Genomic DNA, 17279 nt, shown 5'->3' with positions numbered 1-17279 from the left:
GGGTAGAGGTAACGGGTGTCTGTTGGGTGGTGGTGAAGGTGTGGGGGGTGGGATTGTATTCACTTTCTTCCTCTGTAGGCTGGAAGGCCGGAGACTTCACAGCTTCAAAGGTCTCTTTGGCTTTTCCCTTCAGGTTGGCATCTGCCTCGATCCTCCTTCTGAGGCGGGAGTTCTCTTGTTTAAGCGCTTCCATTTCTTCAGCGTTGCGCTTCTTCAGGTCTGCGAGCTCCTGTTGCATCTTCACTTGGCCGTCTAAGATGGCGGCCAAGTCAGGGGTGATGCCGGAAGGTCCAAAGGGACCAGCGTCCACTTGCTTGTTAGCTCCAGCTTTGCTACGGGTAGAAACCATCTTCAGAGAAAAACGGCTACTAAAGGTGTTCGTCTCGTGCCCCACGGTGGGCGCCAATTGTTCCTGCAGAGAACAAACAAGAGATTAGACACAAGCGTCACCTTACCATGTAGTCCGCCATCTCTTCAGTTGGCCTCTTCCCGGTCAATACGTGTCGGCTTGGACCCAGGAGGGGTTACCTACAGAAGGGTCTCCGAAGCTCAAGTTAGTCAAAGCTCTCAGAGAGTCAAATCAGCGATTAATGAATGCGTACCTTTAATTACTGGGGTCCACGCGTATTTATAGAGCATTAAATGACGTTTGACCATTTCATGGGCTGGGTTTTGACTTGGGCTCTAGTTTGGGCCATGAATGGGCCTGGGCCCCAAATCAGGCCCTTGAAACCTATTGAAGGCGAGACATCGATGTTAGCTAACGTTCTAGGCAAGTAGTCGGTCTCGACCGGCTACTTGTCTAGATGGCTTGTGCTGGTGGTGTCCGGGTACCAGATACTAGGTGGTTTCGATGTGTATACTGTTTACTTGGTTGAGTTTGGTTAGGTACGGTACACTTCTATTAATTAATTTACCTAATATAAACTGATTATTATTAATTTATATAAATCTATATTTAAATAGTTTATATATAATTCTACAAATCAAAACTAATAATAACAATGATACACATAACAAAAAGGATTAATTATGTCCTTTGTTCCTATTTTTTGCTCAAAATCTCAATTTGGTCACTCTTTTTTTAGTCGTCTTAATTAGGTTTCCAATTTAGTTAAAATGTATCAAAGTTGCCCTTTATGTTAAATTTGTGTAAACACCATTAACTTAACAATGACCTGGCATGATTGACCAGTGCTGAAACAGTGACAAAGACCAGAAATCAGTGACGTGGGAATAAAATAGAAAGTTGATTTCACAATTAAAAATAAATTGAAATTAGGGTTTATAGTCGGATTGCTCACTAGTACTAGTATATTGGCTGGATTTGTGGTAGAAGGAAATATCATCACAAGCACTCCAGCAACATTGGAATGGGAAATTGTGACAGGATTTGTGGTAGGAACTGTGATGATGGTCGGTGTATCTGGGGTGTTATCATGGGAGTGGATGATACTAGATTTGTAGGGAAAACTACGTTTGTTGGACTGGTTGTATCATCTAGACTTCTCCTTTTGTGGGATTTACTTAACATCTCTCTACGGGAGACAAGAAACAATTCTTCCTCTTCCTTTTTGAGTTCTTTACTTGCAAAATCTTTACACTCTTGCATATGTCATCTTCCACCACATATTCTTATTCATTCACCTTTCTTTTTATCATCTTTTTTCTTCCCGACACTTTTCTTTTCCATACCATTCTTAGATACTGTAATAAAGCTATTCTTGGACATTGAGTGACATACATTCTTTCTCTACCCACTTCCAATATTGATTTTTCTACATTTTCTTTATTTTATTTCCAACTCAATTATACACAGTTCATGCGTTAATAGTACGTATCCCACATTTTTCATGCGAACAATGTTAAAGATCTATTATTTAATAAAACAACTAAGTTTCCTAATAATGAAGTTACATTTAAAATGGTAATTAAGATAACAATATGGTGTTACTAAATATTAATTGACAGTTTTTTAACAAATAAAATAATTATTTTAGGAGATACAAATTTTGTGAAAATGGTTAGGTACTCATCATTTTTTAGATAATAACCAATTACAAAAATATACAAGAATAAAGCACTTTGCTAAAAAACAAATCTGCAAAAATATTGTCAATAATAATTTGTCTAAGTTGGGCTTCTAAAGTATCTGGTACCTGTTTCAAATAAAGACCACGCATTTTTTTTCATCTATATACGTTTCTCACACCAATTCAAACATTTTGAATTATAGGCAACTTTTTGAATCTCTTCTAACACCTTTTTTACTCCTTTTAGCATATCTTCTAACTCCTTTTTGAATCTCTTCTAACACCTAGCTTTCAGCTTTCCAGATTCGCTCCCACAAATTTATCCAATATGTTTTTAAACAACACTAAGCCATAATAGTAAAGAAAGGAAAAGAATCAATACGTTTGCTGGAGAAATAATATGGTTTTAGCATATGTTGAAGTGTCTCCCCTCTCACGGTAAGAAAAATCCACCAAAGATACCGCAAAGAGTGAAACAACAAAATGATATGGGTCAGATTGTTCTCAAATTCAGCAGGGTGGGAATTGTTACAGTCTAGTTACAAATCCTAATTTTAATTTATTTTTAATTCTTAAATCATCTTTCTTTTATACTGCCATGTCACTGATTTTTGGTTCATCTTTGATCAACCATGCCAAGTCACTGGTTCAGTTAACGACGTTTACAAAAACTTAACAGAAAGAACAACTTTGAGATATTTTAACTAAATTGGGGACCTAATTGAGATGGCTAAAAAAAGAGAGACTAAATTGAGATTTTGATCTGAAAATGGGGACCAAAGACATATTTAAACCAAACCAAAATGACCTGTGCGTAGGCATAGGTCGCGTACTAGTTTTGGAAATAAAATCAAATCAACGTTTTATGACAAAAAAGAATAAAAACAGAAGTTGTTGTAGTGCACCGCTTTTTTTAAAGGGTAATAATAGTTTAACCTAGTAAAAATTACTCATTTTTTACTAAGTGAGGTGGTAGTTGAAGTGTAATTTCGTTTTCCCATTTACAATTATATTGGAATGATGTCGTGGCAAATTATTGAATGCATATTGAATCAGGGGAAATGAAAGGGTGCAGGGCACATGATATGGAGAGAAAACTAGGTTTAGCTTCCGATACTCGCTCATGTGAACGAAAGTGTGATTTCTTCCGCCATTCAGTTCTTGCTTTGCTTCTTTCACTTCATGCGAAACTCAACCCCTAGTTTACCCTTAGTTTTTTTGTTGGCATTCACAAGGTTCTTTCTTGGCCTTTAGCCCCTTAAGACCTAGGTCTCTCTATTTCCTGTGAATGGCTAGCCTTGAGCAATAGCAGGGGCAATCTCCAAGCTTGGTTTGTTGCACGTATTTTGCAGCTAGCAAAACTATGATCGTTTCTGATAAGATTCCAACTACAGCTAACAACACAACAATGTTTGAGAGAGAGCAGCATCTGCAATGACAATGAGGGTTTCCTTCCAGTGGCAACAAGTGTTTCCTTCCTTCGACGACGATAGCTTCGTCCATCGACGATGAGGTTTCCTAGCAGCGATGACGAGGATTTCCTTCCAACGATGGACAAGGACTTTCCAGGTGGGGTTCATGGCAGAGTTGTGTGTAGCAGCATATTGAAGCCCACGACCCATTTTCTCACAGTAACACACATTTCAACTCTCAAGATGTAATCTTTAGCCTCCGAAACTAGTGTGTAAAATAATTATTAATTTTTGCTAATTATATTTTGTGTATTTTGGATCAGGTTGTGGTGAGAATTAAGCCAGAAAATATCACCAGAAAAAAAGGGGATTGAGAAAATTATGAAGGTTTCTTTTGATTCCCTGTGTATTTGGGACATAAAGTTCATGTTTGATGAAGTTTTTTATGCCAACTCCAATCAGGTAGGAACTTCATTTCATTGTTTGATTGGGATTGATGTTTTAAATCTTAAGGTCTCTCTTGATTTAAGAAAAAAAATAGTAATTTCAAATTACATCAGTTTGTTGTAATAAATAGGAAAAGGAAACTTGTATTATTCAATGTTCTTGCTGCTTGGTTTTCTTTTAAGAGAAGATCAAATTTGAATTTGATTGATGAGTTGTTCTATGTTCAGGAAGATGTTTTTCAGTTAGTGGGTGTTACCTTGGTTAGAAACGTCTTAGATGATACAAATACATATATAATTCATCACTAATGTAAATTTTTGTATATGATTAAAAAATAAGATATATAATTATGTCACGCATAGGTGTGGTAATCAAATATTAATGGACATCACGTGTAAAAAAGGTTTTCAAAGTAGAAGCCTGTATTATTTGCATACTAACACTTTTTGAAGATTTAATAAATCATTAAAGAAATTTGATTGTCCAAGCTCTACGTGCACTAGCTCTAATTGAGCAGCTCTTCTAAAGGTAAAATTCTCTTTTTTCTTTCTTAGGTTCTAATAGTCATATTTTATTATGCTGTAACGTATTAGAATTCATGTCTGCTTTATATTATTTTGTTCCTTGAATTTAGTTTTACAGGACCCTAGTGACCTTTAAAAAATTGTTAACTTCTAAACATTTTCTTTGTATGTTACAAGTTAAGAAAAACCAAAGGCCAACAAATATTCTCCTATTCCCTTCTTCATTTGTTGTTATTTTCTATTTGCCTTATCTTGTCACTGATTAAAAGCAAACAAATCTTGCTGTATGAAAATTAAAATATGACAACATAAAAAAATTGATGCGAGTATACTTTTAGGTGACTTAAAACAGGTCTTCTCCCTTTGAAAAGCTCATAAGGGGTTTTCTTCAAAATTGACCTAATCAACACTCTATTTAAGACATAGCAAGCAGTGTTGACTGCATCAGCCCAAAAGTACTTAGGTGGTGAGTTTTCATTCAACATAGTTCTAGCTAATTCCTCAAGTGATCTATTTTTCCTCTCAACAACACCATTTTGTTGTGGGGTTCTTGGTGCAGAAAAATTATGGTTGATACCATGCTTTTCACAAAAGTGTTCAAACTTTTCATTTTAAAATTCTTCACCATGATCACTTCGAATAGACACTATTTTGGAACTCTTTTCATTTTCAAGCATCTCGGCAAGTCTTTTGAAAGCATGAAAAGTGTTATTTTTGGCAACTAAGAACAAAGTCCATGTGTACCTAGAGAAATCATCAACAATGACTATGCATAAAGATTGCCACCAAGACTCATGGTTCGAGATGGACCAAATAGATCTATGTGAAGCATCTCTAAAGGTCTTTCAGTTGAAACAACATTTTTGGATTTAAAAGAGACCTTAGTTTGTTTTCCTTTTTGACATGCTTCACACACTCTATCCTTCTCAAACTTGAGTTTTGGTAGTCCTTCAAGCTGTTTTCTATTCAGCCGATTGAAATGTTGCATGTGTATGTGACAAAGTCTTCTATGCCATAACCAAGTATCATCCTCTTTTGTAAGCAAACAATGGATGCTAAATGATGCATGATGCAAGTCAAATAGATATATATTATTGACTCTCTTGCCTATCAAAACAATACTACCATGTGCATCATATATCAAACAACTATTTGGTTCAAACATGACTTTAAAGCCTTTATCACATAGTTGACTTATACTTATCAAATTGTGTTTGAGTCTTTCAACCAGCAGCACATTCTTGATGTTGAAAGAGGATCCATTGCCTATGACTCCATTTCCAAGGATTCTTCCTTTGTTGTTGTCTCCATAGGTTACAAACCCTTCCTCCTTCAACTCCAACTTTGCAAATTTGGTTTTATCTCTTGTCATATGTCTTGAACAACCATTATCAAGGTACCACAAATCTTTCTTATCACCTTTTATGACCTGCAAAACAGATTTGGATTATTTGGTACCCTTTGATAGGTTGGGTCCATCATGGTTATGCCTTTCTACATCCTTTTGGGATCCATTTCATAATCCCTTTAGGAACATCATATTTTCTAGCATGACAATTCTTAATAACATGACCTTTTTGCATACAATAGTTGCATGAAATGAATGGCATGTCACTTGTCATGCTTTTAGAAAAGAAACTAGAGAACTTCAAGGTTTTCTTTTGAAAAGAAGGATTGAAACCAAGTCCAGCTTTGCCAAATACACAATTTTGTGAACCAAGAACAACCTCTAAGTTTGCTTCTCCTCTTGTGAACCTTGCACAGGTCTTTATAAGGTATTTCACTTGATTTTTCAAAACTGTGCAATTTTCACAAGATTTTTCAGCTGACTGATTTCTAAAACAGTCGGTTGAATTACTGTAAATCATTTCCAAATGTTCAAAATCAGTTTTTAAATCAACTATTTCTTTTTCCAATTGACTAACTTTGTTTTCTATCCAATTGTTTAAACCTTTCAACCGATTGTTTAATGTAGAAATCTTGTTTGCTTCATTATGCAACTCTTCAAAATCATGCAACAATTGATTATAGTCATTGAAGTCTAGAGAACTTACTTGGCTTGAGGAAGATGACTCATAACCAGCCATGAGACACAAGTTGGCTTCTTCACTCTCATCCTGTGAGGAGCTACTTGTTGTTGAATCATCATTGTCCTCCCATGCAATGTATGCACGTTTCTCCTTTGACTTCTTCTCCTTTTTCCTATCAACACTCTTCTCCTTTTCTTTGTTAGCATTTGGACATTCAATTTTGATATGTCCTTGTTTTCCACAGTTATAACATGTAAAATTAGAAGAGTTTGATTCGTTGTGTTTGGAAGTATACCTTTTGGGATTACCTTTGATACCTTTCCTTTTGAGATACTTACCAAACCTCTTGACAAGGAGATTCAAATTCTCACTTTCACTTGATTCAGCCACCTCATCCTCGAGTTCCTCATTTTTTTGGTGCTGGTCTTCAAAGCTATGTTCTTGACCTTTTTCTCACTTGACTCAAGCTCATTAAGCCTTTGCATCTCAATCTCATGCTCCCTAAGCTTACCAAACAATGCAGTTGTAGTCAAAGTGGATAGATCTCTTGTTTCTGATATAGCCGTGACCTTTGGTTGCCAAGATCTATCAAGACACTTTAGCACCATTGATATCGCTGTCGTTAGGCGATCAAATTACCACTACTTTAGCAACTTCAGTATTGCCAGTTTGTAGTGAAGAAATTAGTTAGGGTTAAGATAACCCTGAGTCGTCTCACAACGAATACGGAATTGATCTCAAATATTTGATTCTCAAAAATGCAATTTAAAACTAGCAACTATAAAAATAGGGAGGTTTTGATATGCAAAGAAAATGACACGGAAGATTGTAAACACAGTAATAGTAAATAGGTCAATTCCACTGCTTTTTCTAAATAAGATTCTTCATTGGTTATCTAGAGATTATTGTTAAATTAATTATTGTTGTTGATTTACAAATAAATCAATGTAAAGACTCAATTCATTTGTTGGCATCCTCACTTTTAATCAAAGTACAGTCTCAATTAAAAGTGAGAATTATTAGATTATCCATAGTAAATTCAATCAAAGTACAGTCTCAATTAATTTTACTATGCCTAATCATGTCTATTCCTTTGTTTCTTTACCAAATAGAAAACTTAATTAATCAAAGTAAAGTCTTGACTAATTTTAGTTAAAGTAATTACCTCTAATCAAATTAAAGTCTTAATTATTGGCAAAAACTTATTTAATCAAATGAAAGTTTCTAAACAAAATCAAAGTAAAGTCTCAATTTAATTTAAAAACCTTTTAACTCATATGATTAGCATGCATGTAGATTTTAAATCATTATTTTCTATTCGATTAAGAAGCAAAGGACATAGATAAACAAAAACCACAACAATAATCAAAATAACAAAACATATAAATTCATCTAACCTCAGAATCCATTTAAGAAATTACAGTGGAATCAACCCTTAAAGCTTAGCCCTCCATGGCTTTGATGGAATACATGATGATATGAAAGAAAGAAAAAGAAAGAATGAGAGATGTGGTGCCAAAACCAGAGAGTTCTAAGTGTCTAAGCTGTCAGCTGTAAAAATTGTCAGTTCCCCCGTTTCTGCTCCCTTAAGTCTCTTTATATAGGCTTCCACTGGACTTTGGGCTTTATCTGTCAGTTGCTAAAATCATTTATTTTTATTTTTTATTTAATTAATTAGCAACTTAATTTCTGTCCAATTTCCAATTCTGCCCCTCTTATTTAAGCATTTTTACAAAATTGACCAGAATTTGACTGCTGACTTTGACCAGTTGACCAGAGTTGACCAGTTGACCAGTTTGACTGTCCAATAGCAGTCTGACACGTGGCGCGTCTCTCTCCAGAACTAGGGTTTCTCTCTCACACTCTTCCTTGGCTGCGCGGTTGACGGCGGCTGCTGCCGTTTTCCGGCGTGGTGGCGCGACGCGGTGGTGCTGCTGCAGTGGTGGCTGACGCGTTGCTGGTCACGGTGGGTGCTGCTGCGACGGCGACTGTGTGGAGGTGTTGCAGAAGGTTGCGAGAATGGAGAGGATGGTTCGCGCAGATGGTGGTGCGTGGTGCGGCGGAGCTTTCGCGATCTGTGGTGGCGCGAGGAAGAAGATGGCGGAGCAAGGTTCGTGGTGGCGGCACTGCTGCAGTCGCGGTGGCGTCGCGATGATGGTGGCGCTGCTGCGGAGATGACGGCGCGAAGGCTGTGTGCTCGCAGAGATGCAGGTGTAGGCGCGGTGGAGATGGCGATGGTGGTGGCGTGTCGCTGCAGAATCGTGGTGGCCGGAAACGGCGGTGGCTGCCGTGGAGGTTGATGGTGGCGGCTAGGGTTTGGGGAAAATTAGGGTTTCTGTTTTGGGAGATGAAGATGATGACGTGGCAGAATCTGATTGGTTAATTTGGTGAGGGTAGGATTATGACACGTGGCTTGTTCTGGTTGGCTAATTTTAAGAGGTGGGGATTGCCACATGGCATGATCTGGTTTAGTGGAGTTTAAGTGGTAGGAGGGGTGCAACTTAGTGAAAACTGGGGGTGCAGAACAGGTTTTTGTGGTCCACTTGAGCAAGGAGTGTGCAAATAAAAACTGGGGGTGCATTTAGCTCCTGATTTATTCTTTTTCAGAATTTCTTGATTTTGGACTTATTTTGTAACTTTGAATATTTCAAAATCACATTATTAATTGACCAAAAATAAATTCCAGCTGCATTAACAAACGTTAAAATATCCAATAATATTTTATGCAACTAAAATCAATTTTTATGCCACTTTTACCAAACTTACTCAATAAATCCAATAATCACAAATCCTAATTAAATCAATCTTTAAGCACAGAAAATTCAATTAAATCCCCAAATTTAAATATTAAATGAGGGCAAAAATTTGAACTCATCACACACCCACACTTATCCTTTTGCACTCCTGGGCAAAATTGAACAATTTCAAAACTTTTTTCTGAGGTCTTTTATTCCATATTTTCAGTGGATTAAAGAAATGAATACCAATGGAAACAGATCAATCTTCTAGAAATCATGTTGTCATGCACAAATAAATGGACAAAATTTTGTTTTTCACACATGAGTTAATCTTTTGAGTTTACAAGATAATCAAATATGAAAGAGAAACACTCAAGTTAAATATATATTTTCTCACCAAGATTCGCTCAAGTGTTTTGGCTTGTGTTTTCACTCAAAATACCCATGCAAGTAAACACTCTCAATGCTTAGCAAGACTCTAATATTCACAGCTTTCAGAAAACATGCATTCAAAAATCATGAGGACTTTCCACAGGTTATAATGAGGCCAAGGCAAAGGTAGGAAAAAAACTTTAGGATTTGTGTGTTTTTGAAATAGTAGGGAAGAAAGAGTTATGGAGCATAGTTTCAAAAACAAATTTTTTTTTCTTTTATCCTTTGTTGCTCTTTTTCAGACAGCAATCATTTTTCATTACAACACTCTGTCATCAACAATTATTTTCCTTTTTGCCATTTTTACAACTTTGTGGGGGAAATACTCACCCCCACACTTTATTCCTCAACCAATCTCAAAATAATCCACTAGCTCCTTCTTTCTCCCTAAGGACAAACATGGTCTTTTTCTTTTTAAGGTTTAACAATATGCTCAAAACAAGAAAAAGAGGTTTAAGCTCAAGGGGCTACCAATGGATCAATGTCATGGTTAGCTTATTTGGCCAAGTAGCTAAAAACAAGAAATGCCTCAATCATATCAAATCATGCATGTTCACCTAAGATGCAAAACAACAAAATCAAGCTAAACATTTGAGTACCAACAAGACACGAGCAAATCACACAAGAAAAATAGGAATGACACACGGTAGTTCATCCTTACAATAAAGCTCAAAACTCACAAGGTCAAAAACTCTTTCACAAAAGATTTATTCCAGAAACTCTCAAATCAACTCAATCAGCAAATCACAGAAACAATCCATTCATAGCACATGACTTTTATTTTCCCAAAATTATGATGGTTCCAATTAGTAAATCAAATCCAAAAATCCAATGTCAATATGTTTTATTGAAACAGAAACTTTTTTTTTTAATAAAAACAAACAGAAAACAAAATTAGAAAAGGAAAAACAAAACAAATAGAAAACAAAAACAGAAAAGGGGGAAAATCTCCCCACACCCCCACACTTTATCCATGCATTGTCCTCAATGTATTCAATATGTATAAAATGCAAAGAAAAAGTATGAAGTGTACTTACCTCCTCAAGGTGGAAGGTATGAGGGAGAAGTCAAGTTCATCCCATCCATCGTCTTGTTCAGCATATCTTGATTTTCATTGAATATCCGAAGACGATGCCCATTAACTTTAAAAGTTCTTGCTGAAGATTCTTCCTTGATCTCCACTGCTCCATAAGGGAAGACTTCTGCAACAATATGTGGTCCTTCCCAAGTAGAACGCAACTTACCACTCATGTGACCAAGCTTGGATTTGTATAGTAACACCTTCTGGCCTACCTTGAAATCCTTTCTAGCCACAAGCTTTTGGTCATGGAACTTCTTGGTTTTCTCTTTGTAGAACTTTGAATTTTCATAGGCTGCAAGCCTAATCTCCTCTAGTTCTTGCAACTGAAGTTTTCGCTCATTTCCTGCTTCTTCCAAATCCAAGTTGCATGCTTTCACGGCCCAATAGGCCTGATGTTCAATCTCCACAGGTAAATGACAAGCCTTTCCAAAAACCACCCTGAAAGGTGACATACCTATAGGTGTTTTGTAGGCTGTCCTGTGTGCCCAAAGTGCTTCATCCAATCTTGTGGCCCAATCCTTTCGACTAGGCTTCACTACTTTCTCTAGTATCTTTTTAATCTCTCTGTTAGAGATTTCTGCTTGCCCATTGGTTTGGGGGTGATATGGTGTAGCAATGCGATGTGTCACCCCATACTTCTTCAACATATTCTCAAGTAGCCTATTACAGAAATGAGTCCCCTGGTCACTGATGATGGCTCGTGGTATCCCAAATCTGCAGAAAATGTTAGACCTGACAAAACTCATAACAACTCGAGAATCATTAGTCCTTGTAGCTATGGCTTCCACCCATTTGGAGACATAGTCTACAGCAAGCAAAATATAAGAAAACCCAAAAGAAGGAGGAAAAGGACCCATAAAATCAATACCCCAAATATCAAATACCTCACAATATAGCATGGGTTGTTGAGGCATTTCATCCCTTCTTGTAATGGATCTGGCTGCCCTTTGGCACTGCTCACAATTTTCATATACCCTCTATGCATCTTTAAAAATAGTAGGCCAATATAATCCACAATCCAACACCTTCCTACCTGTTCTTTGTATGCCATAATGTCCACCAAAAGGAGATGAATGACAAAACTCAAGCACATGAGGTATCTCGATATCTGGAACACACCTCCTTATGACTTGGTCACTACCAATGCACCATAAGATTGGATCTTCCCAGATATAGTATTTTGCCTCACTTTTTAGCTTGATTCTTTCATATTTGGAGAAGGAAGGAGGAATAGCAGAAACAACCAAATAATTAACAATGTCAGCAAACCAAGGTTCAGGAAACATACCTTTCACAGCAGTCAATGCTAGGAGGACTTCATCAGGAAAGTCATCCTTAATAGGAATGTTATCTTCTCCATTTTCAATTCTGCTAAGATGATCAGCTACCAAGTTATGTGCTCCACTTCTGTCTAGAATCTCAATGTCAAACTCTTGGAGCAGTAGCATCCATCTGATCAACCTTGGTTTTGAATCTGCTTTCTTCAGAAGGAATTTTAATGCTGCATGATCAGTATAAACAATTACCTTGGAACCAAGTATATACGGTCTGAATTTGTCCAAGGCAAACACAATAGCCAATAATTCCTTCTCAGTCGTGGTGTAGTTAGCCTGCGCTGTGTCCAACGTTCTGGAAGCATAATATATCACATGTGATAGCTTCCCATCTTTTTGTGCAAGCACTGCTCCTACTGCAAAGTTTGATGCATCACACATCAGCTCGAATGGTAATGTCCAGTCAGGTGGCTGGATGATAGGAGTGGTGGTAAGCGCCTTTTTCAATGTATCAAATGCATCTTTGCACCTCTCTCCAAAGTCAAATACTATATCCTTTTGCAACAGGTTGGAGAGAGGGTTGGCTATCTTGTTGAAGTCCTTGATAAACCTCCTGTAAAATCCTGCATGTCCAAGAAAAGATCGAACCTCTTTCACAGAAGAGGGGTAAGGCAATTGTGAAATAATATCAATTTTAGCAGGATCTACAGATATACCATTCTTGGAAACAACGTGACCTAAAACTATACCTTGTTCCACCATAAAATGACATTTTTTAAAATTTAGAACAAGGTTAGTTTCTTCACATCTCTCCAAGACTCTAGCAAGATTAGACAAGCAATGATCAAAAGATGAACCATATACACTAAAATCATCCATAAAAACCTCAATACAATGCTCCAACAAATCTGTAAAAATACTCATCATACATCGCTGAAATGTTTCAGGAGCATTGCAAAGGCCAAATGGCATTTTCCTATAAGCATATGTACCGAATGGACAAGTAAAAGTAGTTTTATGTTGATCCTCTAGGGCAATACAAATCTGAAAATACCCAGAGAATCCATCAAGAAAACAGTAATGAGACTTACCTGCCAATCGATCTAGCATCTGGTCCATGAATGGTAAAGGAAAGTGGTCCTTCCTGGTGGCCTGGTTTAGTCTTCTATAATCAATATAGACCCTCCAGCTATTCTGAATACGAGTAGGAATCAACTCGTTCTTCTCATTCTTGACCACGGTGATCCCAGATTTCTTGGGGACCACATGTACAGGACTCACCCAAGTGCTGTCAGAAATGGGATATATAATACCTGTTTGTAGCAACTTGGTGACTTCTTTCTTCACAACCTCCATCAGCTGAGGATTCAGTCTCCTCTGAGGTTGCCTTACTGGCTTAGCATCCTCCTCCAAGAGTATTCTGTGCATGCAGAAAGAAGGACTAATACCAGGAATATCTGCCAAAGTCCACCCTATTGCTCGCTTGTGATCTTTGATAACCTGCAATAGCTTTTGTTCCTGCTCGTCAGTAAGCAAGGCAGATATAATAACAGGGAGTTTCCCATCCCTTTCAAGATAAACATATTTCAAATGAGATGGTAAAGGTTTCAACTCCAAAGTGGGTGGCTGTTCCACAGATGGCAACATTTTATTGCCTAAGGTAATTTCAGCCACCTCAGCATCACACTTGGACGCCACAGAGGTATCAAATAGTGACACTGCGTCCTCAACATCACCTGTTTTAAAATTTTCTCTTTCGTCTAAAATTGAGCCCGAAATATTTGAAAAAGAAAAATCCAAAGAAGAAGAAAAACCAGATAAAACGTCCAAAAGTCCAAAAGCATAATTGTTCACTACATTACTCACTAAATCAATACAAAACAAAGAATGGTCTTCAATTGGGTGCTTCATGGCTTCTAGCACGTTGAACTGCACCTTCTCATCTCCTATCTCCATAGTTAAGGATCCTGCATGCACGTCTATCTTGGTACGTGCTGTCATCATGAATGGTCTTCCCAAGATGATTGTGGTTGAACTCATTCCTTCATCATCCTTCATATCCAAGATGTAGAAATCTGCAGGAAAAATTAACCTGTCCACACGGACAAGCACATCTTCTAGCACACCTGCAGGGTTAACTGTGCTACGGTTGGCCAATTGAATGACCACACCAGTAGACTTAAGAGGTCCAAGATGAAGTGAAGTAAAAACAGATAAAGACATTACATTAATGGAAGCTCCTAAATCTAACATAGCATTATCAAACTTAGTACTTCCTATAATGCAGGGAACAGAAAACATACCTGGATCCTTACACTTTTGCGGCATTCTGACTGCAGGCTTCTTGATTAAGCTAGAGACATTTCTTCCCATGTTCACTACCTCTTTGTCCATAATACGCCTTTTATGTGTACATAATTCTTTGAGAAACTTGGCGTATTTAGGAATTTGTCTCACAGCATCCAACAAAGGGATGTTTATCTCCACTTTCTTGAAAGTATTCAGGATTTCTTTGTCTAACTCCTCCATCTTTTTAGTTTTTGGTTTCAAACGGTTTGGATAGGGAGGAGGAGGAGAATAAGGAGAAGGATTTTCAGAGGAGGTATTAGGGGATACCAACCTGGAGTTATCACTGGGTGCAGGCATTTCAGATGTTGCTTGTGTTGCTTCATCTGATCTTCCTCTTTCATCATTAGGTACAACTTCATTGTCCTTATCTTCATCTTCTTGGGAATCCCCAAGGCCTTGTATTTGCTTACCCGATCTTAAAGTAATAGCACTTACATTTCTCGGGTTGATTATAGTTTGTGCAGGCAAATTGCTTGAGCCTTGTTGAGACTTCATCTGATTTAACTCATTTGCCATTTGTCCAATCTGATTTTGCAAATTCTGATTGGTTGCTTCCATCGTTTGTTTCAACTCATTGATTTGTCCCTTCATCATGTCAGCCATCATTTTCATCATTGCCTCCATGTTTGAATCACCAGAGGTTGCCGCTGGTTGTGGTTGTTGCCTCTGTTGAGGTGGAACATAGACTTGTTGGTGTTGAGGCTGTTGATTCCCCCATTTCTGGCTGGGATATTCCTTCCAATCTGGGTTGTACTTGTTGGAGGACAGATCATGGTTGTATTGCTGCCGAGGTGGTCTATTATTGCCATAGATGTTTGCAGCATATGCCTGAGGTTGTTCATTGTCTAACGTCCCTGTCTCTTTTAACATAGAACAAGCCTCTGTAGGATGATTAGTAGAAGCACAAATTCCACATAAAGTAGAAGGGATAGGCTTTTTCTGTAAGTCTGTCAAGGTCCTTACCATGGCTGCTAAGTCATCCAACTTCCCTTCTAATTTCTTGTGATCTGCAACATATGAAGCTTCTACTCCATGGGTTCCCTTCAATAGAGTTATAGAATTACTCCTTGTGGAAAATTGTTGATGGTTCGATGCCATAGTTTCAATCAATTGTCTTGCATTTGTTGGCGTTTTGTCCATCAATGACCCTCCACTTGCAGCATCTATCATTTGTCTATCCATGATACTCAATCCCTCATAAAAGTATTGAATGAGGAGATGCTCGTTTATTTGGTGATGAGGACATGAAGCACATAACTTTTTGAATCTTTCCCAATACTCGTGAAGACTTTCTCTTTCTTGTTGCCTTATCCCATAAATATCTTTGCGAATAGCAGCAACTCTAGATGCTGGAAAAAACTTTTCCAGAAATAATCTTTTCAGAGTCTCCCAAGTATTGATGGATCCTGGCGGAAGGCAGTATAACCAATTCTTAGCGGCATCTTGCAATGAGAATGGAAAAGCCTTAAGCTTGATATGTTCCTCTGTCACTGTTGTAGGTCTCATGGATGAACAAACAACATGAAATTCCTTCAAATGATGGTACGGGTCTTCTCCTGCTAATCCATGGAATTTGGGTAAAAGATGGATTAACCCAGACTTAAGCTCACATTCTCCATCTGGATATTGGATGCACATGTTTTGTGTAATTGCTGCATCTGGTGAAGCCAACTCTCTTATTGTTCTTTCTTCCATTCTATCTTCTTGAATTTCTGGTTCAGGTGATGGATCAGAAGATATGTTAATCACCGGTGGTGATTCTAGTGGTACACTTTCAGTGGTAGGTTCAGATGATGATGGTGCTCCTTCAGTAGAACACCTGAGATCAAGTCTCCTACGTGATTTACGCAAGTTCCTTTCAAGTTCTGAATCAAGTTGATAGAATTGACCCGGATTGGCCCGAGTCATGCACTATGCAGGTCCACCTGAAAGTGTTTCCTTGTGTGTTTTTTTTTTCTTCCTATTCTTGTTTTGGAGAAAGATTTCAAGAAAGAAATGAGTTAAGATGTCGTTGGGTCTACTCCCAGGAAAGAGAGGTGCGTCACAATGGACAACTTAAATACCAAGTCTTTCCTAGACAGAGTTTTCCAAACTAGTCTCAAAAAATTTCTTAAAAGAAATTCTTAATCAAAACAAAAATAGAAATTTGCTTGGATTATATTAACAGAAAACTAGATACTACAAAATAACAAACTATATCAAACGTATATGCGTAAAATAAATAAAAAATAAAAAATAAAATAAAATAAATTAAAATAAAATAAAATAAAATAAATAAAAACAGAATCAAAATAAAAGAAATACTAACCGTATTCCCCGGCAACGGCGCCAAATTTGATATCGCTGTCGTTAGGCGATCAAATTACCACTACTTTAGCAACTTCAGTATTGCCAGTTTGTAGTGAAGAAAATAGTTAGGGTTAAGATAACCCTAAGTCGTCTCACAACGAATACGGAATTGATCTCAAATATTTGATTCTCAAAAATGCAATTTAAAACTAGCAACTATAAAAATAGGGAGGTTTTGATATGCAAAGAAAATGACACGGAAGATTGTAAACACAGTAATAGTAAATAGGTCAATTCCACTGCTTTTTCTAAATAAGATTCTTCATTGGTTATCTAGAGATTATTGTTAAATTAATTATTATTGTTGATTTACAAATAAATCAATGTAAAGACTCAATTCATTTGTTGGCATCCTCACTTTTAATCAAAGTACAGTCTCAATTAAAAGTGAGAATTATTAGATTATCCATAGTAAATTCAATCAAAGTACAGTCTCAATTAATTTTACTATGCCTAATCATGTCTATTCCTTTGTTTCTTTACCAAATAGAAAACTTAATTAATCAAAGTAAAGTCTTGACTAATTTTAGTTAAAGTAATTACCTCTAATCAAATTAAAGTCTTAATTATTGGCAAAAACTTATTTAATCAAATGAAAGTTTCTAAACAA

General features: G+C 37.1%; 1 protein-coding gene across 1 annotated transcript; it reads right to left on the bottom strand.

Moving 5' to 3' along the window:
• Positions 1-13759: 13759 nt before the first annotated feature.
• LOC114181774 lies at positions 13760-15958 on the bottom strand (the record flags this gene model as incomplete). Its single annotated transcript, XM_028068323.1, has 2 exons — positions 14731-15958; positions 13760-14673 (listed from the first exon to the last, which is right to left on the bottom strand). Coding segments are annotated over exons 1-2 (2142 nt in total), but the record flags the coding sequence as incomplete, so codon positions are not given.
• Between the last annotated feature and the right edge of the window lie 1321 nt (positions 15959-17279).

The sequence above is a fragment of the Vigna unguiculata genome, chromosome 4, assembly GCF_004118075.2.
Source record: "Vigna unguiculata cultivar IT97K-499-35 chromosome 4, ASM411807v1, whole genome shotgun sequence".
Taxonomy (NCBI): Eukaryota; Viridiplantae; Streptophyta; class Magnoliopsida; order Fabales; family Fabaceae; genus Vigna; species Vigna unguiculata.
This window is presented reverse-complemented; position numbering and strand designations above follow the sequence as displayed.